Source organism: Equus przewalskii, chromosome 22, assembly GCF_037783145.1.
Source record: "Equus przewalskii isolate Varuska chromosome 22, EquPr2, whole genome shotgun sequence".
In the NCBI taxonomy this organism is placed as follows: domain Eukaryota; kingdom Metazoa; phylum Chordata; class Mammalia; order Perissodactyla; family Equidae; genus Equus; species Equus przewalskii.
This window is the reverse complement of record NC_091852.1, coordinates 3,854,629-3,881,957: the sequence shown is the minus strand read 5'-3', so window position 1 is coordinate 3,881,957 and position 27,329 is coordinate 3,854,629. Positions and strand designations below refer to the sequence as shown.

Sequence of the window (27,329 nt, the reverse complement as noted above, 5' to 3'; positions counted from 1 at the left end):
AAAAAATGCGGATTTGCTATAGATGAAAAGAAACTTAAGAGACCTAATCACCAATTACAATCTTCAGACCTTGCTGGGATCCTGATTCAAACAAACCAACTAGAAAAAGACAATTTTGAAACAATAAAGGGAATTTGAATATGAATAAATAGATGGTACTAAGGAATTATTGTTAATTTTCTTAGTATAATAATGGCATCATGGTTATGAAAGAAAATGTTCAAATTTTTCTGAGATACACACCATAGTATGTAAGGATAATATCTTAGACATAAGGCCTATGATTTGCTTCAAAATACTCCAGCAGACACAGGAAACACAACAAAAGGAACAGAGGAAACAAGTGTGGTAAAACTTTAATAAATATTGAATCCAGATGATGGGTACATGTGCAGATTCATTATACGACTTTGTTTATTTTTATGAATGTTTAAACATTTTCATAATAAAAACAGGAAGAAAAGGCATCAGGATTAGATGATTTTATAGCTGAGTTCGAGCTAGACATTAAAGGATAAATATTTCTAATACTATTTAAATAGCTATGGCCTCAAAAAAAAAAGATGTAAACCCCTCAATTTATTTTATGAAGGTAGCATAACTTCTAAAACTCTTTTTGAAGTGCAAAATGCATGAAGAAAAGTTTACAGTAGTAAGTGTATAGCTGGAGGAAGTTTTGCATCCTGGACACACTTGAGCACACAGATAAAAAGTAGAACAGGCCCGGTGGTCTAGTGGTTAAGTTCCGCACACTCTTCTTTGGTGGCCCAGGTTCAGTTCCCAAGTGTGGATCTACACCACTGTCAGTTGCCATGCTGTCGCGGCAGCTCACATACAAAAAAAGGAAGATTGGCAATAGATATTAGCTCATGGTGAATCTTCCTCAGCAAAAAAAACAAAAAAAAAAAACCCACAAAAACCCCACAAAATACAAGAATATTATAAGCACCCTAGAAACCTCCCTCATGCCCATTTCTAGTCTCTCCTACTGAAGAAATCCACTATGCTGTAGCCAAAATCTGATTCAAAAAAATAGTGTAAAAAGTGGAAACTACAGAATAATTTGACTTATAATGAGGCAAATTTTCTAAATAAAATATTAAGAAATAGAATTCAGAAATATCTTTTAACATGTACACAATCATACACATATACTATTAATCATTTAATTGCTCACCATTATTTCTTGCATTCCCTCTGGGTTCTTGTTAAAGTGCTAGCAATTTTTCCAGTAAGGGATTGTGGGTAGTAAACAATTTTGGCTCTTATATGTTTTAAGATGTATTTATTTTGTCCCAATTCTTTAAAGAGAGTTTGGCTGGTTAGAGAATTCCAGATGGACGGTTGTTTCCTGTCAGCATTTTGGGTATGTGACACCATCCCCTTCTGATGTTGTTAACGAACGTTCCACTGTTGACTTGTTATTTCTTTGCATGTCCTCTATCTTCTCTTCTTGTTTTCCCTTCTTGCTTAATGCTCTGCAGTTTTGCTACGGTGCTTCCAGGCATAATTTATTTCTATTTTGTTGCTAATCACTCAGTGGTATGTTTCAATTCAGGGTTTCATGTGTCTCTTCATTTTTGGAATTACTTTATTTCCAAACGTCATCATCTTTTCCTTATTTTTTTCTGCAACTTCCATTGGCTATATTTCTGAACTTCTCACTCTACCCTCCATTACCCTTAACTTCTTTCATAATTTCTTCCTTTATCTTCCTGTGCTGTTATTTGGAAGCTTCTCCCTCAGTACTGTCTTCCAAATGAATCCTCTTCAGATATATACCTCAGAATACTAGTAAGGTGATTTATTGAATATTATTATTGTTATTATTTTATTTTTGATGGCTAAATTTTCACTTCCAAGATTTTCAATTTGTTCTGTTCCACATCTTCCTGTTCTTAATTCATAGGTGCCACTTCCCTCCTCATGTCTTTGAGCAGGGAACATATTATTTTTAAGTTCTTGGATTGATCTCTACATCCTCAGATGTTAATTCTTCCATTAGTTGAACTTATCAACTATTTTTATGATAATGGACTTCTTCATGTGCTTAAAATCTGTTTAAGAGCTATTCTTGCTGGGGAGTTCTCCTTCATGTGCGCCTTTCTTTTCCCATGATCCAGGTTTGCCTCCGTCTTGGTCCGGATGGGTTTCACCAGTCCAAACCACGTTTTATATTAGCAGATCAATTTGGATCCTTTGCTCCATATTAATGGTTTAATTTTGGACCTTACATGCATTTTGTAGAGATTCAGTTCTTGTATTCCATGGTGACTCTGCTTCTTTACTTTTCATGTATAAATGTAATGCTCTCAAAAGCAAAATTTACATCCAAGATATTTTAATAAACTTCATATTCAATTTAAGAAGAAGGTAGATTTTTTTGGATAATCAACCTGAGGACAAATGACCAAAGACCTACGAACTAGAGGGGGGAAAATAACATCAGGCATCTGCCGGCTCTCCACAAACCTCTTCTCACTGTTGTATTTTATGTTTACAAACGAGTCGGAAGTAATGTGCTTCCACTTCACGATCCCCTTATAATATTTCCATTCCAGATCCTTCAGATCCATGAATTGTTTTTCTGAAAAGAAGCACATCGTGGTGTTATTTAACCTCCAGTTATTCAGAGATGCTTCATGGACAGAATAAACCTGATGAGCCTGTCTCCTTCTCCCTTCTGGTAGAAAGCTGTTTGTGAAGCTTTATAAACTAAAGGAGAACTATGGTGTTCCTCTCATCTAAAGCCCTCCTCCAAATAGGAAATTGGGTGGGTCTGGCTAACTGGGCTGGAGTGGACCCTGCAGAGCCACAGCAGGTAGAGAGAGTGACTCATTTGGTCCTTGGATACTAATAACGTGCAAGTGGAGAGAGACCCACTGAGCGCTGAGGTCAACAGGGAGAAGAAAAGGATCCTAATGAATGGTTAAAACAAGGAGGAAGACTGATCAGAAGTACATAGATTGTTAGTGTCTTTTCTTCCAAGATGCTGGTGTAAGCCGTGAGGCTAAAAGGGCAGTGGCTTAGCTAGAATTTAGCTGTTTTCCCTACTCTTTCAAGCCCTACCAGCTTAGATGGCCATTAGTAGTTGAAATCCCTTCAAGGAGCCAGTGAACCACAGAAAATCAAGCCAAGATATGCTGTGTATTTCCCTACTCAGCAGCCATTTCCTTTTCCCTTCCTTTTAATTCCATTCAGGGCTAAATAAATTGTAAATTTCAAAAAAAGAAAAGAAAAAGAGCAAGGCCTAAGGCAGGGACTTGAGTGTAAAACCAGAGGCCAAAGAGCCAAGAGGAATGAGAGGAGCGGAAGGAGAGCTGGCTGGAGCAAGCAGGCAGGCAGGCTGCCCTCTCTCTCGTGGGCGACTTCACCGTCCTCCCTGTGTGGTCGTATTTGAGCAGCACACCTATGGCCTGCCTACTGCCCCCGCGCCAGTCGGGCCTCCGCCCCTGGGAAGGGCCTGGGCTTTCCTGCGTCTGCCTGGCAGGAAGTCTTTATACATATTCTGTACATGCCTAAAGTAGGAGGCTGGGACCTGGGAGCATTCCCTGAGTTCATATCTGGCCGTGTGTTCAACAGTCTGTTCCTACGGCCGTTGCCAAGTTTCAGGGGGTTTGACAAGATCTTGGCAGACCTGGCATAGCAAGAACTGGTGATAGAAAGAAGGAAAGGGATATTTGGCAAGAGAAGGCCATAGAGTTGATGATTGTGATCTGTGGCAGACACTATAGGTTACATACCCATTACAATCTTCTGCCCTCCCCTGCTGTAGAGGGTGGAAAGCTAAGATCTCCAGTCATCAGCCTTCCTTGCAGTAAGGGCTGGCTATTGGACACGACTTTGGGCAACGAGATGTATGGAAAAGTCACCGGAGGAGGTGTGTTCTGAGGAAGCTTTGTTTCCCTATCAAAGAGGACAGAAGTAGCCAACGTGGCCCCTTGTCCTGTCCCTCTCTTCCTGCCTGGAATGTGGCCAGAGCACCTGGAGATGAAGGAAACATCTTTTGGCCATGAAGACAAAAGCCGCATACAAGAGATGGTAGAGCCTGGGACCTCGATGACATCAGAAAGCACTGCTCCTTGGGGCCGGCCCTGTGGCCGAGTGGTTAAGTTTGAGCGCTCCATTTTGGCGGCCCAGAGTTTCGCTGGTTTATGGCATGCTCTGCTCGGCAGGCCACGCTGAGGTGGCTTCCCACATGCCACAACTAGAAGGACCCACAACTAAAATATACAACTATGTATTGGGGGCATTTGGGGAGAGAAAGCAGAAAAAAAAAAAAAGATTGGCAACCTTTGTTAGCTCAAGTGCCAATCTTTAAAAAAAAGCACTGCCCCGGCCCTTGTTTGCCCACCTCCAGACTTCTCATTATGTGAGAAAAATAACCCCCTTATTTGGTTTTTCTTGATTTTTGGTCAAACACATCCCTAACCGCATGGTCCTACCAGACTTAGCCTAAACAAGAGAAGCTCATACAACAGGAGAAGAACAAAATGGCAGCAGCCACTCCCTTTCCCTCCCATAGTGCTTGGTGCTAGTAAGGATATGTTCTCTAATGCTCCTTGGTATACATGCTAGGAGTCCTAAAGTTCCTCTGGACTGAGAATACTTTAAGGACTGGCTGTCATTACTATAAATGATAGTAATGCTGGACAACAGTGACAGTAACAGATGGATTGTTGCAATACCAATTAAATCTAAGGACTTATGGATATTCCTCATACAGATGCCTACCCAGCTTCATGCGTATTCCTTGAATAGACAGGACACGTCCCAGAAATTCTACCTCCGGGATCTTAGGAAATGAAGTCATGGAGGCAGAGAAGAAACTTCAACACAGAGTCTGGGAGGACGCACGAGAGGGGCATGGTAGGTAGCAGTCCATGCATTAAGAGGAAAGGACAACTTGGCCCCTGTGGTTGGCAAAGCCATAAATGTTCAAGACCTATCAAACATCCAAAGATTTTAGCACTTCTTCAAAAGCCACATCAAAATTGACACACCACTGGCTTTTTGCCAGTTCTTTTTATTGATTCTCAACACTTTCCCTGCTTTTTCCTCTCTGGTCTCAGACTTTACCTGTGTACTTTTGTGGATTACCTAGGCCATTCCTACAAGTGCCCTAATTGCAACTTCTGCCTTGGCTCCAAAACACATCAAGTAGGAGACTATCAAAGGAAGCCGAAACCAGCACTGGCTTTGTCAAGACATCCATGTAGGGAGTTACAGCAAAGATTCTTCCAGCATCTTGGACCAAATATGATCAGAGTAATCAATCTATTCCTTTAAATTTATTCCTTCTGTCTCTCCTACTACTTCTAATACAAAAATGGTGGCGTCAAAATATTTGCTGTGCAAATAGTCTTGAGTCAAGAACCTACTCCAGAGGGACTCAATATTTTATACCATTGCTTTAATCTATTTTTTATAGCTACACAGAATGATAAAAATATTACTTCCTTCAAATTGCAAAAGGCAAATTGAGACCTTAAGGATAAGACACTCCCTCCTCATTAAAACTTACCATCATTTATATATTTTTAACTTACTCTGTATGGCCTTTGGCCTTTTATGTGTACCTCTCAATTAAAGAATCAGAAATGAAGGCAGTTTCCTTCTGTTGTTTGTAGAGAGGTAACAATGAGGAAAGGGGACAGGTCATGAAAAAATATCTGAAAAACCCTCAGTTGAAGTAAAGCCAAGATACTTAAGATTCAGTAAATACTTGACTAACTTCATGAAACGAGAAGCAAATGGTTATGAGAGTCCAGTTTAACCAGCTCATTTTATAAAGGTAAGTTTAAGTGTCATGTCTAAATAATGTCAGTTTTCAGGAGTGGATCTGTGATTTGACCCTGGACCGTTTGGTTCTCTGTTCTCTAGTTCTTGCGGCCACTGTAGGCCGCGAACCCCAGAACTGCAAGATTCCCCTCGGTCAATATTTGACTATTTCAGCTCTAGAAATCTAGGTAAATTGTGCAGTAAGATTTCCACTCATTTTCTCCCACATGGCCTCATCTGTTTACCTGAATTAGCAAATACGTATTTAGGAATGCTGTCTTCAAGGACAAGCTTTTCTGGCTTGATGTAGGAGATGCCCAGCCTGCACAGTATCCTGCTGCTCTGACTCTTCTTCTGTATGTTGACCAGTGATGCTTTGGAGTGATCCATGAGAATCTCATAAGGAAAAGTGTGCGCGGGAGGAGGGATCCCACACTGGGCGAGTCTCTGCTGGGACCTGGTGAGCCTCTCCATTGGGGAGAGCGAGCTGGTCAACAAGCTGCGGTGCAGGAGTTCAGTCATAGATTCTGGTTTCTCCTCTTCTTTTCTAACCACTTTGCACATGGAAACAGGTTGGGGGGCTTTTCCTCTCACATCGGTGCCACTGGTGAATGACATGGCATTCAGGTTTTGACTAAGTATTTTCTGTGCTTCCCTAGGTGAAATACTGTGAATTTTTAGGAGATTCGATTTCTTGCTCTCTCTATTAAAATCCTTTACCAATGCATACAATTCTGGCAGCTGTGGGAGAAAACGTGGGAAGTCATGAGATTGATGAAAATGTAATCGTCCCGCAGACCCACAAAACCTAGAACAAATAGGATAACAAATAACCATGAACACAGAAACATCTAATTTTGGAAGATATCTTTGCCTAACTAAACCAAGTCTATATTGGAAATGTGGAACAGAGACCAGAAGGTCAAATCTCAGATTCCTTCTCAAAAAGGTGCATCATTTAGACACATCACTTAAACCCTCCACGATAAAATGAGCCAGTTAGACTTGCTCAGAAGTCTTTAAGATCTTTCCAGCTGTAAAATTCTGTGAGTGACCATGGAGAGAGAGAGAGCTTTTGGGGGTGGCGACCTTTATTTTGAGTAAGGATACATTTATTTAAGGAAGAAAGGGAGCCAGATAATCCAGCTATCAAAGCTTCATCCAGGGTCCAAAGGATTCAGAATGCTCTGGAATGCAGTGCAAAGGAAGCTGCAATAACAGTCCTTATTCACTGGAATGTTTTACCAAAGCAAATAGTTACATTTGTAGAGTGTCTGGGAATAGTTGTTGGCAGAAAAGACAATAAGTATTTCCTCGGAGTGCCCTTCTCTATCTAAAGCCCTGTACTGAAGGAATAAAATTTGATTTTCTAGAGCATCCTGCCTACTAATCCCACCATTACTAAGAGGTTTCTTAGGCCATTAAATTGGATGGACAAAGGGACCAAAGTGAGAGCCCAGACTCGGGTCTCTTAGCCCAAGGCAGCCTCCTGTCAGTCCTAGTTGGCTCTCCTGCAAGAGCAATGAACAATTGTGGGCTGCGGGTGGCGGGTGGCGAGCGGCTCTTTCCCGTGCAGAACCGTTATCGTGAAAACAGCTTAGCTCTCATGCTCGCCTGCCCACAGAGGAGCTGCATTTTGCTGTAACACAAAAGGTAAGTCACTGAAGCAAAATGTTTGTGTTCCCTATGGCCAGGTATGTCACTGGGTGTTCAATAGTTCAAATTTTTACAATTCTTGAATGTAAAGTTTCCTGTGTACACTATCACAGAATTCTAAATACGTACTGAACACGTGGGAGACTCTGCAGCCACATCGTCTTTCGTGGGATCAGTGTCTCCACTGAGGAACATCGTGCTGGGATTTTATTCTCTAATTCCTAAAAAAGCAACATAGGGGAGGAAGAAATGAAAGATCAAAAATCGGATAAAATACAAAGGGAGTAGTAACACTGTTTAAATCTTCAGAACTTTGTAAGTGGGACACTTTTCAACTTCGGTACCACTTTGAGTTTTCTTTTATTTTTCTCCTTACTCTAGGTCTGCCAGATTAATCACATTTCAACCAAAAATTTTCTCTGAAATACCTCAAATTCCTTACCCAGGAAAAGTAATTTTTATTCAGGAGAAAAAGGCTAATAATAGTAATAACAACAATTAACATTTTGAAATAATTTGCTTTGGGGCAGATAGACTAGTAGGCATTTTACTGACAGAATTTTGTTTAATCCCCTTGTGAGAGATTAAAAATGGCCACAGAATTCTTATAGTTGGTCCCATCAATAAGTGGCAGTTAAGTCTGTTCCCACATTTGACTCTAGGTTGGCCTTATGCTTGGCTTTGACTGACAGCATGCTGTAAGGACATGTCAATGCCACAGCCTAGGCGTTAAGAAGCTTTGCAGCTTAACCTCACACTCTTGGAAGCTTGAGCCACCATGTAAAGAGGTCCAGCTACCCTTCTCGAGAGACCATGTGGAGATGAGAGCCAGCACCAACCACACGACACATAATGAGGCCATCTTGGATCACCCAGCCCCATTCCAGCCTCCAGATGACTTAAGCTTCATAAACAACTCCAGAGGATCCCAAACGGAGAAGAAGAGCCACGCAGATGAGCCAGCCAACTCCAAAATTATGGCAAATAATGAATTATAGTTGTTTCCAGACACTAGGTTTTGCATGGATTCTTATGCAGCAATAAATAACAGACAAACCCTGGAATATTTCACATTCTTGATTTAATTTATTCCAGTGAAACCTCCGTTGGTAGGTAGGGAATTATGAGGGAAAACATCTTCCTGGGTACCTCTGTATCTTGATTGGGAGCTGCTGTAACTGGGATGAGTGTCAGACATGAACCAAAAATACTCATTTGGTTTTTGGGATGAAGCAAAAACAGGTTCTTTCTCCTTTCCAGCTGAAGTAGAAAAACCCAGAATGAATTACGTATTTAAATATACATATATTTGAATATATAGTCATTCTGAGATATTTATCTTACTGCTTATTATTTGAAGATATATATCCAAATATATTGTTGTCACTACAGAGTCTACTATATCAATATATAGGACAAAAAAAGCAACAGAAGGCATCACAACCACCCCCTTTCCTACATTTGGGCAGTAGCTTCGCAGACATCCTCGATCAGTGAAAATAAGACCTGATTGTGTTTTCCTTCAATAATTCCTGCAAACGAAAATATTCCTCAACTGCTTCATCTAAAACCTCAGTGTCTTCTGGTCACCATGACTGTGTCTTCCAGGGGTGTCGTCCACCACCGGAGGGCTGCCTTCTCCCACTACCAGCGGACAAGATGTTTTTTTCCCCTCTCCTCCCCTTAGAGGAGGGCTAGATGTAACCTCCCACCACACCCACGTGCTGGACCTTAATCAGGGCGTCGACTCAGAGAAGTGATTCCCAACTTCAGCAGCCAATCTTGCAACTCTATATACATATATTCAAAGCAACATCTAAGAAATTTACTCATTTCCTTACAAGGAGATTGACAACAGGGTGTGGGGTACAGGCGAGCACAGATTCTTGCTGATTCTCTTTGCTGAACTATTCTTGAGGACATCTCTCTCTCACTGAAGGGTTGGGATTCAGAATGCTGAGCAGAACATTAGCCAAAGATGCTTTGATCCACTTTAATGCTGACTTCACTAACATAGTTACTGCACGAAGGGTGTGATATACTCGCTGCGAGACAAAGCCCATCGTCAAGAGGCAAGATGGTGGCAGAGAAAGGGCATTTATTACAGCTTGCTAGTGAGGGGGCAATGGGTGACTAATGTTGGAAAGAACCATCTTAAGTGGGGCACAAAATCTTGAGGCAGTTATATAGGCTGGTGGGTTACAGGGGAGGGAGTTAGGAATGTTGACCCTCTGGTGTTACAGACTGGGGGTGGCCAGATAGACTCTCTGTCGGAGGGTTGTCACATTCCTAAGGAACTCAAAGAACAAAGTTATCGTCTTATTGCAGATGGGAGGTACCTGCACAAGCAGGGGTCACAAAATCTACACAGCAGGTGAGTCTCCTGGAGGGTGAGTGTCCAGCTGGGTTAGTGAGTCAGAGGTCATTCAAAGTTACGATATGGTTTCTTCTCTACAATATGACTTCCCTTATGTCAACCTTGTGTTGAGCTGGTATCAACATACTGTCACCCTGGCCCTTAAGTTGAGCCAAGCCAATGCCTAAACCTGAATTAGCCCTTAAACCAACCTCTCATGGAGAGTGTTCCTGGAGAAATCATGAAAATATAGCCAATGGGCCTGTTCCAGATTCATGCAACTTGAGGGAGCTCTTGCAGGGGCTTTTCAGCATGTCCACTCATCTGTTATTCCTGGGAATTCCTGCAGTAAATTCTGATTTTAGGAAGAGCAAAGGCATCTCACATGAACTCCCTTGGGTGTATCTTCTCCATTTGCATCCGCACACAACTGCTTGCTCTCTGCTCACCTGAGAGTAGCTCTCTCTCTCCACCAGCCAGGGAGGCGCTATCTTTATAACGGCCACGTTAAAGTGTGGCTTCAACAGTATTTATCCTATTCACACAATTAAATCCGTTCTTTTTTGCCCAGGGAGCCTGACTGTCTGTTGTGCCACCAGGTGGCGCTCATCGGCAGTTTGCCTCCGCTATTTCCCACAACTTTTTCTCTAACCATGCGCTCTCTCTCTCTCCTTCCTTTCTTTCTTCTCTGAATTTTTGGCTGTACTTTATGGAAGGCAGCATTAATTCAGCAAATACTTACTGTTTTTGATGTGTCAGGTACTGGACTAGGCACCAAGGAATACAAAGACAAAGGAAGTGATTGCGTGTATAAACAAGGAACGATATCTAAAACATCTGAAACATTTATTAAACACCTGTTATGATCCAGGCACTGTTTAAGTCCTTGGAACGCACTGGCAAACAAAGATTTCTGCTCTTGTGAAGTTTACATGCCAGCAAGGGGAGACATACAGAAAATCCTACATATAGTAAGTGAATTAATGTTTGAAAGTCATAAGTGCTATGAAGGAAGTAAAATATATCAGAGTCAAGGGGATTGGGAATGCGGAGGGGCGTGTGTGTGGCTTTAAACAGGGCCGTCAGGGTGACCTCAGTGGGAAGGGGCATTTGAGGAAAGACTTGTAGGAGGTGTGAGCCCTAAGGATGACTGGAGAGAGCCTACCAGGCAGAGGGACCAGCAGGGCAGAGGCCACATGCTTGGTAGGCTGGAGGAAGAGTGGGTTTCAAGAGAACGGAGGAAGTGAGAGGCTGAGGGCAGAGAGGAGGAGAGGAGGCCCTGTCTCCTTAGGGCCTTGTGGGCACACATAGGACCTTGGGAACTCGGGAGCCATGACAGGCTCTGTGACAGGTTCTGACTGACACTTTTAAAGGAGCGCTCTGGTGGCCATGTGGAGAAACACATTGTTAAAATATGGTCTCTATGTACTTATTCGTGGGGATTGTCCAACGTGATCCCATACATATAAAAAATCAAGCCATTTACGTAGTTTGTATAGGAGAGGAAACATATTTGTATATAAAGTGACTATATAGGGTTGTCAATTCATAGCAAATTGTCCGGAGGGACACGTAGCAAATTTAACAGAGGGCGTGCACAGGAAGGGGAGGGAGGGGGGAACATTTCCTCCTTACTATCTATCCACGTTTTGCATTTTGTTTGGGTGATTTTTGCAGTAAGCTTGTCTTCCTTTTGTAATGTCAAACAACACCATTAGAGGCATAGCAGACTTCCTGTTTTGAGGAGAAAGTAGTCCACACAGGAAGAAAGACAGCCCCACGTCTTCTCCAGCTGTAGCGTTAACTCTGCTCAGTCACGTGGTTGCCCTTTTGAGGATACTGAAGCAAGATCTGAAACAATTCCTACTCTCAACAATATATTTTGATACAGAAAACAGGGCATAGGGAGTTTTCTCTCTCCCTCTTGAACCCAACATAATGACAGTAAAGGAATTAGTTAAGTGTATACCTAATACTACAATAAAAGAACGAAGAACACTCTCTAAGGCGGGCCAGGGAGAGGTCTCCAGAGGGGAGGTTTGCTTTTGCTCACACCAGCTCTCCAACACGTGTATGGCAAGGGGGCGAATGTGCCGAGAGGAAACCAGGAGGCGGGAAGCAGCTGGCTGTTCTGAGTTCATTGAGAGTGGCCATTCAGGGCTCCCAACCCTCATGGCCTGTGCTGTCCTGCGGTCTGTGTTCTCCAGGCCCCTTGGACCCTTGACCACGCTCCCACAGGCCCTGGTAGCCTGACATGGTTATAAAAACCACCTTTAGCCAGGCACATTCCTGAATCCAACACCCATGTTCCAGGTTCACTGAGAAGCATGCGCCCAGCAGCATTGCCCCACATCATCCTCAGATTTTGTGATCATAACTGGTCCTCACACCACATTACAACTACTGTATCATCTCAACTTCACATCTTAACATCTCTGAAAAGCAGGATGTGTTTTACAGTCAATGGGGCTCTCACAGTTGATGTCGACCCAGTGGCTGTCAAGACTATTCTCAGGGACTGTGTTTGTGTGAAAGTGGACAGTCGATACCGCATCCATTCGCCATGGATGCATGCATCATGGGGGCACAGGGTGAGTTTAACTGCTGATTGGAGTGTTTCTAAGTGTGTGCCATCCAAGACAGTAGCTGCCAGCTGTGTGTGGCTATTGAGCACTTGAAATGTGACTCGTCCGAACTGAGATGTGCTCTAGCATGAAAAAAGAACCAAAATATTACATTAAGCATTTGTATATTGATTACATGCTGACAGTATACTATTTTAGATATATTGGGTTGAATAAAATATGTTAAAATTAATTTTGCCTGTTTCTTTAACTTTTTATAATGTGGCTACTAGAAAACTTAAAATCACATAAATGACTTGCATTCTATTCTGTTGGACAAGGCTGATCTAAAAGATGGCACCAATTTAGCAATGATCACAGGCAGGCGCTGAACAGAGCAGTAGATAAAAAATAAAAGTCAATGTCTAAATAGCACAAAAGAGCTCTTCTTCTCTAAAAGAAAGTAGGTATAAAATAAAAACTATACATGATAACAAAGCATGTCAGAGTTTAAATGGGAGTGAATAATTGTGAAATTCCATGTGCCCCAAACCCAGCCTAAGGAAAGAATGTCGGGAACTGAAGCCCTTGGAACACCCTCCACTCCCTCTCTCTCCCTTCCCCTCCCAGAGAAAGTCGCCCTCCTGAATTCTGTGTGCAGCATTCTCTCTCTTTTTTTTCCAGCTTTCTTACATGTGTATGTATCCCCAAATGACATATTGTCTTTTTAGTATGCATTTGAACTTTATGTAAAGCATCCTATAGATTTCTCTTTCAATTTACTTCTCTCTTTTAAAAATGTTATTTGTGGTGAAATACACATAACGTAAAATTTACCATCACAACCATTTCTAAGTGTACACTTCAGTGGTGTTAAGCAAATTCACACTGTTGTGCAACCCTTCTCCAGAAATTTTTCGTCTTGCGAAACTGAAACTCTGTACTCATTGAACAACTATTTCCCATTTCCCCCTCCCCGTAACCCTGGCAACGACCACTCTACTTCCTGTCTCTATGAGTTTATCTACTCTAGGTAGCTCATATAATTGGAATCATATGATATTTGTCCTTTTGTGACTGGCTTATTTCACTTAGTGCAGTGTCCTCAAGGTTAATCCCTGTTGTAGCATGTGTCAGCATTGCCATCCTTTTTGAAGGCTGAGTAATATTCCATTACACGCACATACCACGTTGTGTTTATCCCGTCATCTGCTGATGACGTAGGGTGGCTTCCGCCTCTTGGCTATTGCGACTAGTGCTGCTATGGACCTGGGTGTACACTTCCTCTTCTTAGTTCAGTTGGAACTGGGTTTTCTTTTACTCACCTCCAAATCATTCTTATTGATCTATTCAGGGGATCATCACACACCTCTAGGGAAAAGAGAATACTTACAACAAATCTTAAAGCAAACATATGACCTAAAAATGATTCTTTCCTATGAGCAAGAGGAGATGCTCTTATTCTTATCTTTCCCCCAGGAATTTTGATGATACTTGGGTTCTAGGTCTGTTTCCACATGCAACAGGTTTCTTTTGACCATATTTCTATTAAATTAGAAAACCTCAGCTCCCAGGTATAGGTCTCCTGAAATGACAGCTAGTGTTTGGTGGCGCTGTCAGGCAGTTTACGACCTTAGAGCAAACAAGGGGTGATTTCCCTCTCCAGGTCCCTCCCGCCACCATGTCACGTCCAGGAGCTGGACAGCTGACCGCCCAGTGGAGGAGAGCACAGCAAACAGTGAGTGAATCCGCGCTCCAGCTGCACGGGACTCTGGGAAGTATGTCTTCAGGGTCTCTTGCAGCATTTGGACAAAATTTTAAAGGACACTAAATTACACCCACTAATTTCTTTCACTGAGGGGTGAGAGAACACATCAAAGCTTGGGAAAAAGTAAAACACTCAGCAATTCAGTCAATTATTCTGTAACTGGGGCTGCATGCTTCACATGAAAAGTCTGGATTTTTCAGGCAGGATGTGCAGGTTTAGGCTACGCACAGTACTCATTTCTTTTTGGCAAAGACACACCTCATATTGGCATTATTAACACATAGAAGACTTTAAAAAAAATTTCTTTCCCATTTCAAAACTTTTCTTTCAACATCTAGTATTTTTGAATGTGAAAACAGGGTATAAAATGTATATGTATCATTTAAGGAGTAAAAATAAAAGGAAGCAGCATGTACTTACCACCAGGTTAAAAACAGAACATTTCCAGCCCCTTGGAACCCACGGATGGCCCGCTCCAAATGAACCCTCTCCCTCCGACCATCAGCCTCACTTCTGTGGACATGATTCTCCTGTTTTTCTCTGTGGTTTTACCATAAACTTGTGCATCTCTGACACAATAGTATTTCCTTTTGGAAACGGAATGGTAAGCCACCTGTGAAAGGAAAGAACAGTGTGGTCCAGTTGGATGCCGCTCCAGTGGGAGGCGACCTGTGCAGGTCCCTGTCTTCCCTGCGAGTTTCAAGGGTCTCTGTAGGGAAGTCAAAGGTAACGTGGGGACCGAGTCCTGGGTAACGAAGAGATGCTCCAGTGGAGGCATCCGGTGGGACCATGAGGTGGGCCAGCAGAGGCAATCCAGCAAAAATACGGGCAGGGCAGGGTGCTGCTCAATAATTTTTGTATTTTCTGCAATTTTCACTCACAATGGCTGACCTTCGGATCTCAGGAGAGGGTGAAACAGAACTTCTGTTTGGGGTGCAGTAAATACCTCTGTATGTCTTTTCTCTCTTGTTTTTTATTTTTATTTTTTTATTAAGGTTATAAAAGTTAACATCCTTGTGAAATTACAGTTGTACATTATTATTAGTCATGTTGTAGGTACACCACTTGACCCCTAGTGCCCTCCCCCCACTCCCCTTTCCCCTGGTAACCACCGATCAGTTCTCTTTGTCCATATGTTAACTACCACCGATGAGTGGAGTCATACAGAGTTTGTCTTTCTCTGTCTGGCTTATTTCACTCAACATAATACCCTCAAGGTCTATCCATGTTGTCAATGGGACAACTTTGTCCTTTTTTATGGCTGTCTCTCTTGTTTTTTATTGGTTGTCTTTCCCATCTACTTTTTTGAGCATTTTCCTCTCCCTTATCTCCTAACTCTTCTATATTTTTGTGGCTATACATTTAGTTTGTGAGAGCTGTTCTTATTCTGAGCGTTCCTTTCCACGTCATTGTTTCCTGTTTCATGATGCAATAGCTTCTCGTTTCCCTCTGAAGATGCTATGGCTGTTCTTCTTTTTTCTCCAGTTGAGTTCATAATAGTTTACATCATTGTGAAATTTCAGTTGTACATTATTTCTTGATTGTCACCACAAAAGTGCTCCCCTTCACCCCCTGTGCCCACCCCCCACCCCCTTCCCCTGGTAACCACTGAACTGTTTTCTTTGCCTATGTGTTTGTTTATCTTCCACATATGTGTGAAATCACATGGTGTTTGTCTTTCTCAGTCTGGCTTATTTCGCTTAGCATAATTCCCCCTAGGTCCATCCATGTTGTTGCAAATGGGATGATTTTATTTTTTCTGTGGCTGAGTCGTATTCCACTGTATGTATATACATATCACATCTTTATCCAATCATTGGTCGATGGGCACTTGGATTGTTTCCATGTCTTGGCTATTGTGAATAGTGCTGCAATGAACATAGGGGTACATGGGTTACTTTGGATTGTTGATTTCAAGTTGCTTGGGTAGATACCCAGTAGTGGGAGAGCTGGGTCATATGGTATTTCTATTTTTACTTTTTAGGACTCTCCATATTGTTTTCCATAGTGGCTGCACCAGTTTGCATTTCCACCAGCAGTGTATGAGGGTTCCCTTCTCTCCACACCCTCTCCAACATGTGTTATTTTTAGTCTTAGTGATTATAGACATTGTAACAGGCATAAGGTCATATCTAAGTATAGTTTTGATTTGTGTTTCTCTGATGACTAGTGATGTTGAACATCTTTTCATGTGTTTATTGGCCATTTGTATATCTTCTTTGGAAAAATGTCTGTTCATATCCTCTGCCCATTTTTCGATGGGGCTGTTTCTTTTTTCGTTGTTCAGTTGCCCTTATATAATATGGAGATTAACCCCTTGTCAGAGATATGATTTGCAAATATTTTCTCCCTATTAGTGGGTTGTATTTTTGTTTTGATCCTAGTTTCTTTTGCCTTGCAGAAGCTCTTTAGTCTGATGAAGTCCTACTTGTTTATTTTTTCTTTTGTTTCCCTTGTCTGAGAAGACATGGTATTCGAAAAGATCCTTTTAAGTTTTATGTCAAAGAATGTGCTACCTATATTATCCTCCAGGAGTCTTATGGTTTCAGGACTTGTCTTCAAGTCTTTGATCCATTTTGAGTTTATTTTTGTGTATGGTGTGAGATAATGGTCTACTTTCATTCTTTCGTGTGTAGCTGTCCAGCTTTCCCAACATCATTTATTGAAAAGACTATTTTTTCTACACTGTGTGTTCTTGGCACCATTGTTGAAGATTAGGGTTCTGTAGATGTGCAGTTTTATTTCTGGGCTTTCAGTTCTGTTCCATTGATCTGTGTTCCTGTTTTTGTACCAGTACCATTCTGTTTTGATTACTATAGCTTTGTAGTACATTTTGAAGTCAGGGATTGTGATGCTTCCAGCTTTCTTCTTTTTTCTCAGGATTGCTTTAGCTATTTGGGGTCTTTGGTTGCCCCATGTGAATTTTAGGATCCTTGGCTCCATTTCCCTGAAGAATGTCATTGGGATTCTGATTGGGATTGCATTGAATTTGTAGATTGGGTAGTATGGACATTTTAACTATGTTTATTCTTCCAATGCATGTGCATGGAATCTCTTTCCATCTCTTTATGTCATTATCTATTTCTTTCAATAATGTCTTATAGTTTTCATTGTACAAGTCCTTCACCTTCTGGGTTAAATTTATTCCTAGACACTTTATTCTTTTTGTTGCAATTGTAAATGGAATTGTAGTCTTGAGTTCTCTTTCTATAAGTTCGTTATTAGAGTATAGAAATGCAACTGATTTTTCTAAGTTGATTTTGTACCCTGCAACTTTACCGTAGTTGTTAATTATTTTCTAACAGTTTTCCAATGGATTCTTTAGGGTTTTCCATATATAAGATCATGTCATCTGCAAACAGCAAGAGTTTCACTTCTTCACTCCCTGTCTGGATTCCTTTTATTCCTTTCTCTTGCCTAATTGCTCTGGCCAGGACCTCCAGTACTGTGTTGAATAAGAGTGGTGATAGTGGGTATCCTTGTCTTGTGCCTGTTTTCAGCAGGATGGCATTCAGTTTTTGCCCATTGAGTATGATGTTGGCTGTGGGTTTGTCATATATGGCCTTTATTTTGTTGAGGTAATTTCCTTCTATCCTCATTTTGTTAAGAGTTTTTAGCATGAATGGCTGTTGGATCTTGTTAAATGTTTTCTCTGCATCTATTGAGATGATTATGTAGTTTTTGTTCCTCATTTTGTTAATGTGGTGTATCACATAGATTGATTTGCGGATGTTGAACCATCCCTGTGTCCCTGGAATAAATCCTACTTGATCATGATGTGTAATCTTTTTGATGTATTGTTGTATTCCGGTTGCCAATATTTTGTTGAGGATTTTTGCATCTATGTTCATCAGTGATATTGGCCTGTAGTTTTCCTTTTTGTGTTGTCCTTGTCAGGCTTTGGTATCAGAGTGATGTTGGCCTCATAGAATGTGTTAGGAAGCGTTTCATCTTTCCTAATTTTTTGGAATAGCTTGAGATGGATAGGTATTAAACCCTCTCTGAAAGTTTGGTAGAATTCTCCAGAGAAGCCATCTGGTCCTGGGCTTTTATTTTTGGGGATGCTTTTGATTACTGTTTCAATCGCTTTCCTTGTGATTGGTCTATTCAGATTATCTATTTCTTCTTGATTCAGCTTTGGGAGGTTGTAAGAGCCTAAGAATTTATCCATTTCCTCTAGATTTCCTAGAGATGCCATTTTGTTGGCATATAGCTTTTCATAGTATTCTCTTATAATCCTTTGTATTTCTGTGGTATCCATTGTCATTTCTCTCATTTCTAATTTTATTTATCTGAGCTTTCTCTCTTTTTTTCTTTGTAAGTCTGGCTAGGAATTTGTCAATTTGTTTATCTTCTCAAAGAACCAGCTCTGTGTTTCATTGATTCTTTCTACTGCCTTTTTTGTTTCAATTGCATTTATTTCTGCTCTGATTTTTGTTATTTCTCTCCTTCTGCTGACTTTGGGCTTCGTTTGTTCTTCTTTTTCTAATTCAGTTAGGTGTAGTTTGAGATTGCTTGTTTGGGATTTTTCTTGTTTGTTAAGGTGAGCCTGTATCGCGATGAATTTCCCTCTTAGGACCGCTTTTGCTGCATCCTGTATGAGTTGGTATGGTATGTTTTCATTTTCATTTGTCTCCAGATATTTTTTGATTTCTCCTTTAATTTCTTCAATGACCCATTGGTTGTTCAATAGCATGTTGTTTAGTCTCCACATCTTTGTCCCTTTCTCAGCTTTTTTCTTGTAATTAATTTCTAGTTTCATAGCATTGTGATTGGAAAAGATGCTTGTTATTATTTCAATCTTCTTAAATTTATGGAGGCTTGCCTTGTTTCCCAACATATGGTCTATCCTTAAAAATGTTCTGTGTGCACTTGAGAAGAATGTATATTCTGCTGTTTTTGGATGGAGTGTTCTGTATACATCTATTGAGTCCAACTGTTCTAGCTTTTCATTTAATTCCACTGTTTCCTTGTTGATTTTCTGTCTGGATGATCTATCCATTGATGTGAGTGGAATGTTGAGGTCCCCTACTATTACTGTGGTATTATTAATGTCTTCTTTTAGGTTTGTTAATAGTTGCTTCATGTACTTTGGTGTTCCTGTGTTGGGTGCACAGATATTTACAAGTGTTATGTCTTCTTGGTGGAGTATATCTTGGATCATTATATACTGCCCCTCTTTGTGTCTCTTTACCTCTCTTATCTTGAAGTCCACTTTGTCTAAGTATTGAAATACCTGCTTTCTTTTGTTTGCCATTAGCTTGACGCGTTGTCTTCCATCCCTTCACTCTGAGCCTGTGTTTGTCATTGGAGCTGAGATGTGTTTCCTGGAGACGGCATATTGTTGGGTCTTGTTCTTTAATCTGTCTCACCACCTTGTGTCTTTACATTGGAGAATTCAGTCCATTTATGTTTAGGGTGATTACCGATATATGAGGGCTTAATGCTGCCATTTTATCACTCGTTTTCTGGTTCTCTTGCATTTCCTTTGTTTGTCATCCCATGTGTTTTGGTCTACCAGTTGACTTATGTAGTTTTTTATGTTGTGTTTCTTTGTTTTCTCCTTATTTATTATTTGTGTCTCTGTTCGCTTTTTTGTTTGGTGGTTATCACAAGGTTTCTTTCAAAATCTCGTAGATAAGATAGCCCATTTTCTGATGGCCTCTTATGTCCTTAGACTAAACCAATTCAGTCCCTTCCTCTTCCCCTCCTAAGTTTTCTCACATCTTATTCCATTTTGTGTTGTGAGTTTGTGATTAAAATGACAAGATTATCTTTGTTTTTGGTGTTTTCCTTCCTTTTATCTTTAATGCTATTCTTGAGTATTTGCTAACCTGTTCTGATGTATAGCTACAATTTTCTGATTTTGTCTACCTATTTAGCTCCTTACTCCATGCATTGTAACCACTTTCTCCCTTTTTTTTTTAGGTATGAGGGCCTTCTTGAGGATTTCTTGTAAGGGGCTCTCATGGCTAGGAACTCTCTTAGCTTCTGTTTATCTGAGAAAGTTTTTATTTCTCCATCAAATCTGAAGGATATTTTTGCTGGATAGAGTATTCTTGGCTGAAAGTTTTTGTCCTTCAAAGAGTTGCATATGTCATTCCAGTTACTCCTAGCCTGTAAGGTATATGAAGAGAAATCCACTGAAAACCTGATAGGGGTTCCTTTGTAGGTTATTTTCTTCTGCCTTGCTGCCCTTAGTATTTTTGCTTTTTCATTCACTTTTGCCAGTTTCACTACTATATGCCTTGTAGTACGTCTTTTCACACTGACATATTTAGGATATCCGATAGTCTCTTCCAAGTGGGTTTTCATCTCCTTCCCTAGGTTTAGGAAGTTCTCTGCTATTATTTCTTTGAACAAGCTGTGTGCTTTGTTCTCCGTCTCTTCTCCCTCTGGAATACCTAAAATTCTTATGTTGCATTTCCTAATTCAGTCAGATAATTCTTGGAGACTTTCTTCATTTCTTTTTAGCCTTAGTTCTCTCTTCTCCTCTATCTGGAGCATTTCAACATGTCTATCCTTGATTATGCTGATTCGCTCCTCTATGATGCCCACTCAAGCATTCAGCAAATCCATATTTTGTTTTATCTCTTTCATCTCCAATATTTCTGATTTATTCTTCTTTATAGTTTCAATCTCTTTTGTGAAGTAGCTCCTGAACTTGTTGATATTTAATTTCGTCTCGAGCATTAACCACTCGGCGCCAGCCCTCCACATTCTCTTTTAACTCGTTGAGTTTTTTGATGATAGCTATTTTGAATTCTCTGTCATTTAGATTACATGTTTCTGTGTCCTCACGACTGATTTCTGGGTACTTGTCGTTTTCTCTCTGGTATGGAGATTTAATATAATTTTTGATACTGCTAGAGGGTATGGCTATATTTTTGCACATACTGGTATTATTTGGTCACAGTTGCCACCTATTGCCACTGGCTGGGGGTCAAGAGCTGCATATTCCGAGCCCTCTGCCTTTCACTGAGGTCCCAGGCCATGGACCCGGTGCTGGGCGGTTGGAGGGAGGGGCACTTTCTTCTGTGTGCTCTCAGGGTTTTCTTGCTCTGCCCTGGCTATCTGCTCTCCTGGGGTGTTGGCTTGATGAGGTCACCCCTGCAATACTTTCATCCCAGTAGAGGGCTTCCCCCTGGGCTGGGAGGCCCCTCAGGGATCTTTGATGTTCTGTGAATGAACACCCCCTCTCTTGTTCCTTCTCTCTTGGAGGCTGCCTGTGCTCCAGATTGCAGTCTTTTGGGGAGGGAGTGAAGTTTTCTCTTACCCTTTTCCACCTCCTCCAAGGGGGGCTCCAGTCTCTCCACCCTCCATTGTCTGGCTGCATGGGTCTCTCTGTCGTCTTTTGTGTTGTGATTGGATGTCCTCTATTGGAGTATGAATGTTCTTTTCATTGTATGGTGGAGGGAGAGATCACCGGGAGAGGTCATTCTGCTGTGATGCTGATGTCACACCCCTATGGTTGTTCTTTTCAAGTTTTCTTCTCCCAATATAGTCTCTCTCCCTTTTTTGTTAGTTTTGGCCCCTAACTTCCAGATAGAGGCCATCCTCTCATGTCTGGTGAGCTTTGCTTGTCTGCTCACAAATGAGAATGGGATGGTAAAAAGCTGGCAGGAAGCCCTATACACATTAATGGGGCTCATAGACTTTGGATGGACAATTTGGGGGAGAGTCCCTTGATTTGAATATTGTTAGGTCTTTCCTGGGCTGGTAAGATTCCCCAGGGGAGATTCCCATTCTCCAGCCTGCAGGTGAGTGCCTCACTGCTAGGGAAACGTGGGTGCAGAGTGGGGGAAGCAGCTGGCAGTGCTTACATCCAGCACTTATTGTACATCTATTCACATGATCCCTTGTTTTGTTTTTGTGTCTGCTTGTTGTTTTTTAGTGTGATACTTACACCTCTGCTGAGCCTGGCCTGCCCTGTCCATAGAGAAAATTGTGGATTTCAGTCAGAGGCAGGAAGCGGGGGAGAGCATGTAGGAGTCATCCTTCTCATTCAGTGCTCACTCAGTCATCCTCTTAGCCCACCTTCCCCTTCATCCTTGTTCCAGGAATACCTGCTGTCACCTGCGGTGGACACTTCTGAGCGTTCTGAGGCATAGTAACGTCATCTGGTTCTCAGTTTTCTCAAGGCCACCAAGCCAGTAACTCCTCATTCATCTGCCTTCAAGCTTCCAAATGTTACTTCTGTTAGCATCTCTCTAGATCTCATCTTTGTGTTATCCCTTTAAAAAAACAAATCCGGGCCAGCCCCGTGGCTGAGTGGTTAAGTTAGCGCACTCTGCTCTGGTTCGGATCCTGGGCGTGGACATGGCACCACTCATCAAGCCACGTTGAGGTGGTGTCCCACGTACTACAACTAGAAGGACCCATAACTAAAATATACAACTATATACTTGGGGGATTTGGGGAGAAAAAGCAGAAAGAAAAAAAAAAAAGAAGATTAGCAACAGTTGTTAGCTCAGGTGCCAATCTTTAAAAAAAAGAAAGCTAAAAAAAATAAATCCTTGGATTGCAGTTTCATTCAGGTGTCAAGAGTCATGAAATTACTCATAGGTTTCAATCCATCATCTTAACTTACATTCAGGAGTCTCACTCTTTCCCCACTTCCTTACGTGGCAGGATGAAAGCGTAGAGGCCACAACTTGATTGTGTGTGCATTTCCACAGTATCTTCGGAAACGAAATCAAAACCACCCACACACATGAGATTGTGTGTGGACAGACAGTGGAGACAGTTCCTTTCTTTATGGAGCAAGAGACTTTGTCACTGCTCCCCTCCAGGGGTTCCCTTCCTTCACTGCGGACGCCTGGGCATCCATCGCAGTCCACAGCCCACCCCTGCCATGGCTTTTCACTGGGGTCTCAGCGACACAGAGAACGAAGCATCACTGTGGCTTTCTCCTTCACTTCAATGTACAACATATATATCAGCAGTTGTAAACTAGCTCACAATTGCAGTTGCAAATGCTTTTGCCACGTTTTATATTGTTAATATTTGTATGGGATCTTTGATTAAACTGTTTTGCCAATAGCTCATTTTGTTTCTCTCTGAGCACAATCTATGTGATTAACTCCGCAGCCAGGTTTACAAGATTCTTAACAATGTAACATGTACCTATTTTTGTTTCAATGAGTAAAAATTTTGTGCAAAGGGTTGGGCATTTTTGTCTTCGCTCTGTGTTTAGCAATGAAATTAATCAGTTTTGTCCTAGAAAGCAATTTGCTTGTTCTGGAAAAACTCCATTGGTTGATCAGAATGTCCCTGCTTTTGCTTGTTGAATGACTCCAAACCTCTGACCAGGTTTTAACTTTGCTGGGGGAACTCGGGCAAGGGCAGCTTTGATCTAATCAAATTCGTTTTTCAGATATTCAATGTGACGCCTCCTATTCAGTTTCAGCTTTCACCTGCTTCCTGTAAAATCATCACATCTGCAGATTTGCTGGACCCAGTAAGCCCTGCCTGACATTCTGCATCATTCTGGAATCAGAGTGACCTTGTGTGTTCACAAGATTATTCTGATCTGTAGGACATACGTTGCTATTTCCATCCCTCTTTTATGCTTCAGTGAACACTTCTGAGCCACTGATTCCTTTTTCAGAAATGAAATTGAGTCAAATATGACCTAATAGCAGTAATAAAGATTGCAAGCTTGATAAACATAAACAAGATAACGGTGTGAAAAACGCATGAACCAGGATGACCCCTGTTAACTGACGGTTAAGACAATCTGATTAATGGAGTCCTTGTGAAAAATGCTCGACAATTAAATATGCAATGGTTACTCAGAACAAAGGGGATTTCTGTGAAATCATTAGACTCTTACGTTTCTAATTCATGAGGTGTGACTGCAACAGTTTTGTTGCTTTTTCTTCTGAAACTCCCAAGTGCCTGTGGCCCACTGGAGAGATTACTGGGTCCATGCTTTGGGAGTGCGGGTCTGAGCGAGAGGAGGGCTTCTCGGGAAGCAGGTGAGAACCAGCAGGGACTTGAGGATTGATCTGGACTCATTAGTTCTTGCCCAATCTCTCACCAAAATGCCTCGAGGGCTGTCCTGACTGATTCTACCGGATCCTGAGCCTTGGCGTCTGTTTCTTCCCATAGGATCCACTTGCCTGGAGTAGCAGCTGGCACAGAGTAGGTGCTCAACCATTAGAGGCCTTCTCTTGGGTTGTCAGAGGCGAAGTGACGACAGCACAATTGATTAGGGGATAGAATTTGCTACTGTTGACTATAACACAATCAGAACTGGAAACATGGAGCAATCAGATTCGGCACTTCAAAAAGAGAGAAGTCTGTGGCACCGGCCCAGAGCAGGTCTGTGGAGTGGCTTTGTTTACCACCACCACGTGAGAACGCTGCCTGGGAGAGTGGCTGTGACAGGCAGCTCACACCTCCCTGCTGGGCTGATGGGCAGGAAAGCTGTCAGTCTCCAGCAGAGGGATACTGAGGCAAAGGCTAGCGGCTTTCTGACATGTGATTTGATAGCTGTACACACCCAACTATTCAAAATGATCCTTATTATTCAAATTTTTGTAGAAAAAATGAATTTTATGTTAGAGTATGAAACTCTCAATCCTTTCTTTGAAACAATAGCTTTTAAAATACAATTTTTGCAAACCTGAGTTTTCTTAGGAATGCAACTGTCTGCTAATTTAATAAAAGACTTCTTTTTTTAATATAATTATAGGCTTTTTTGAGCAGTTTTAGGTTTACAGAAGAATTGTTGGAAAGCACAGTGTTCACACATGCCCCTCCCACCATCAAACTCACAGTTTCCCCTGTTATTAACATCTTGTCTTAGTGTGGTACACTTGTCACAACTGATGAACCAATATTGATACATGGCATGGACTAAAGTCCGTAGTTACACTAGCGTTCACTGTGTGTGGTACATTCTAGGGGTGACAAATGTATAATGGCGTGTATCCACCATTATGTATCATACAGAACAGTTTCAGTGCCCTAAAGTGTCTGTGCTCCAGCTTCTCCCTCACTTTCTACAAGCCACACTGGGTGACCCTTCCTGAAAGAGAATTCTGTTCAAGATTTGCTCTTGCTTAAAACGTGCAGTGGCTTCCCCTGGCCCACAAAGTACAGGCTCATTAGCCTAGTGCTCTGGGCTTCTCACAAGCTGTAACTCCATCTGCACCCCCACAACCTCCCTTTCAGGTGGCTCTGCTCCTGCCAGTGTGTTTTTGGCACACCCCACACACGCCCCACTTTCCCACTCCCCTGCCTGTTCGTGCGGTTCTGTCCACACGAGGCCCCAGTGCCTTCTCTGCAGAGCTCCGCTCATGCCAAAGCCCACGTCAGGAGCTGCTCCTCAGACAGTCTCTGTGGCCTCCCGGGAGGCACCTCCCACTCCTCCGAGCCTCCCTGACTGTGTCCCTGTGTTTCCTCGACGGCATTCATAATTTTCCACCTTGCCTAGTTGTATGTGTCTTGTGTTGCCTCAGTTGAGCAAAACGGGTAAGAGAACACGCTCTGGAATCAAAGCCTTCCGTGCTGGCCCTTGACCTCAGTATTCAGGATACACATGTGTAACACGGGGCTAAGTACAGCCTCGACTACCTACAGTTGTGCGAGGATTAAATGAGCTAATTCACGAAGAGTGTTTACAAGATGGCCTGGTCCCTGGGAAGCACACTCACAAGTGTTAGCTGTTTCATTACCGCCACCACTGCCAACTGCTACTATGATGCTCCTCCTTGCACCACCCCTCCTCCCAGAGGGGAAGCCTGGGGGGACAGGGTGGGCAGCAGCAGGGGTAGGACTGGGTGGCCAGATTAGAAACAGCACGATTCCATCCAATAGAACCGCCACAGGAAGCCGCCTGGGCTGACTGTCCCCAGCTCTGCGCACTGTCCCCAGAGAACTCTCCCTGCTCAGGGCCTCCAGTGGTTGCATGGATGGCGGCATCAGCGGCGGCCCTGAGGACTGATGGCCTGCTGGGGCCGGGGGAGGAGGGAAAACCTGGCAGCTTTGGGTGGAAGCCAGTGTGACTGGTTCAGTTTTTCCACCATTCAGTTTTGGCTTGTCCCTGTGCACTGGCTTTGGAAAAAGGGGGAGGAAGCTCTCTACCTTTCTTTGACCTCTTCCTCGTTCAGATTCTCCTCTCCACTGAGGCTTTACACTCTCCAGGTGGGAGGTAGGGAGATGGAGGAGAAGGGACGCCTGGCGTCGTGAGAGCAGGGCAAAGCCAAGGCCAAGCACGGGTGGGAACATGGTGGGGAAGGCAGAGGCACGGAAATCTAGGGAGAGGGCAGGGCTGTTGGTGGAGAAGGCCCCAAGGAAGGGGGAGATTGCGCGGGCTTAGGCCCCCGCTCCAGGAAGGAGACAAAAGTCTGCGAACCCTGATTTGTCAAAATGAACCCAGCCACGCTCTCATCTCTCAGCTCCCGCCTATCCTGTCCGTCTCCACCACCACTTCTCTCCGCCTCCCCTTGCCAAGCCCAGACTGGCTTAATTTTCACTTTTCTGTTCTCTCATTATGCCTCATGAGTATATCAGTCGCTGCACTTACCACTTGCTTTACAGTTATCTGTTTAGGTGGCCTTCTCTTGCGTGAATTTGTGCGCCTGGGGGCAGGGGCTGGCTCTCATTCATTCGGTAGCCCAGTGGCCTCGCTCAGCACCTGGCATATGCCAATGTTGAGTAAGCGTTCAGTAAATGAGTAACTGTCCATTGTGACATGTGGCATCCTCAAGGTCACATAAACAGCTATGTGACACTAAGGGTCAGGGGATTATCTTCCCACCTGAGGGTAAAGGGTGGAGGGTGGAGGATGGAAAGAAATTTTTTAAAAAGTGAACATTAAATAGTTGAATTATGGGTATAATTTCTAATCAGATAATTTTTTCCTCCTATAAATATGAGCAAGATGCAAAGGAGAAATCGAGGCAGTTCAACAGATAGGAGACAGAGCTGCACTCCCTACATCTGTCCTGGTGATCTGGTTGGAAGTGGATTGGGGCTGCTCGGCCAGGCTCACTCTCGCCATGAGTCATGCAGCCGTGCTCTGGACTCCGTCCCCATCCTTAAACGGCTCCCTCGGGAGATTCTCGCAGCTGTCACTGAAGACTTTCAAAACGACCATTTCCCCCGAATGGAATCTGGGGAGTCCAGATCTGATATTGGTGTATTAGTCAGGGTTCTCCAGAGAAACAGAACCAGCAGGAGACTATATATATAT

The 27,329-nt window shown here is 42.5% G+C and overlaps 1 protein-coding gene across 5 annotated transcripts; it reads right to left on the bottom strand.

The window, feature by feature from the left end:
* Nucleotides 1-338: 338 nt before the first annotated feature.
* C22H9orf153 (chromosome 22 C9orf153 homolog) lies at nucleotides 339-27,329 on the bottom strand. 5 transcript variants are annotated; one of them, XM_070590197.1, is made up of 8 exons: nucleotides 26,661-26,783; nucleotides 14,546-14,738; nucleotides 13,545-13,728; nucleotides 10,006-10,136; nucleotides 8,587-8,697; nucleotides 7,567-7,658; nucleotides 6,027-6,522; nucleotides 339-2,587 (listed from the first exon to the last, which is right to left on the bottom strand). In XM_070590197.1, the coding sequence occupies exons 6-8, from the start codon at nucleotides 7,630-7,632 to the stop codon at nucleotides 2,358-2,360; spliced, it is 792 nt and encodes a 263-aa protein (XP_070446298.1). In that variant the 5' UTR covers nucleotides 7,633-7,658; nucleotides 8,587-8,697; nucleotides 10,006-10,136; nucleotides 13,545-13,728; nucleotides 14,546-14,738; nucleotides 26,661-26,783; the 3' UTR covers nucleotides 339-2,357. The 5 variants fall into 5 exon arrangements, with proteins under 5 accessions (XP_070446298.1, XP_070446297.1, XP_070446296.1 ...); XM_070590196.1 differs by lacking the exon at nucleotides 10,006-10,136; XM_070590195.1 differs by lacking the exons at nucleotides 8,587-8,697; nucleotides 10,006-10,136.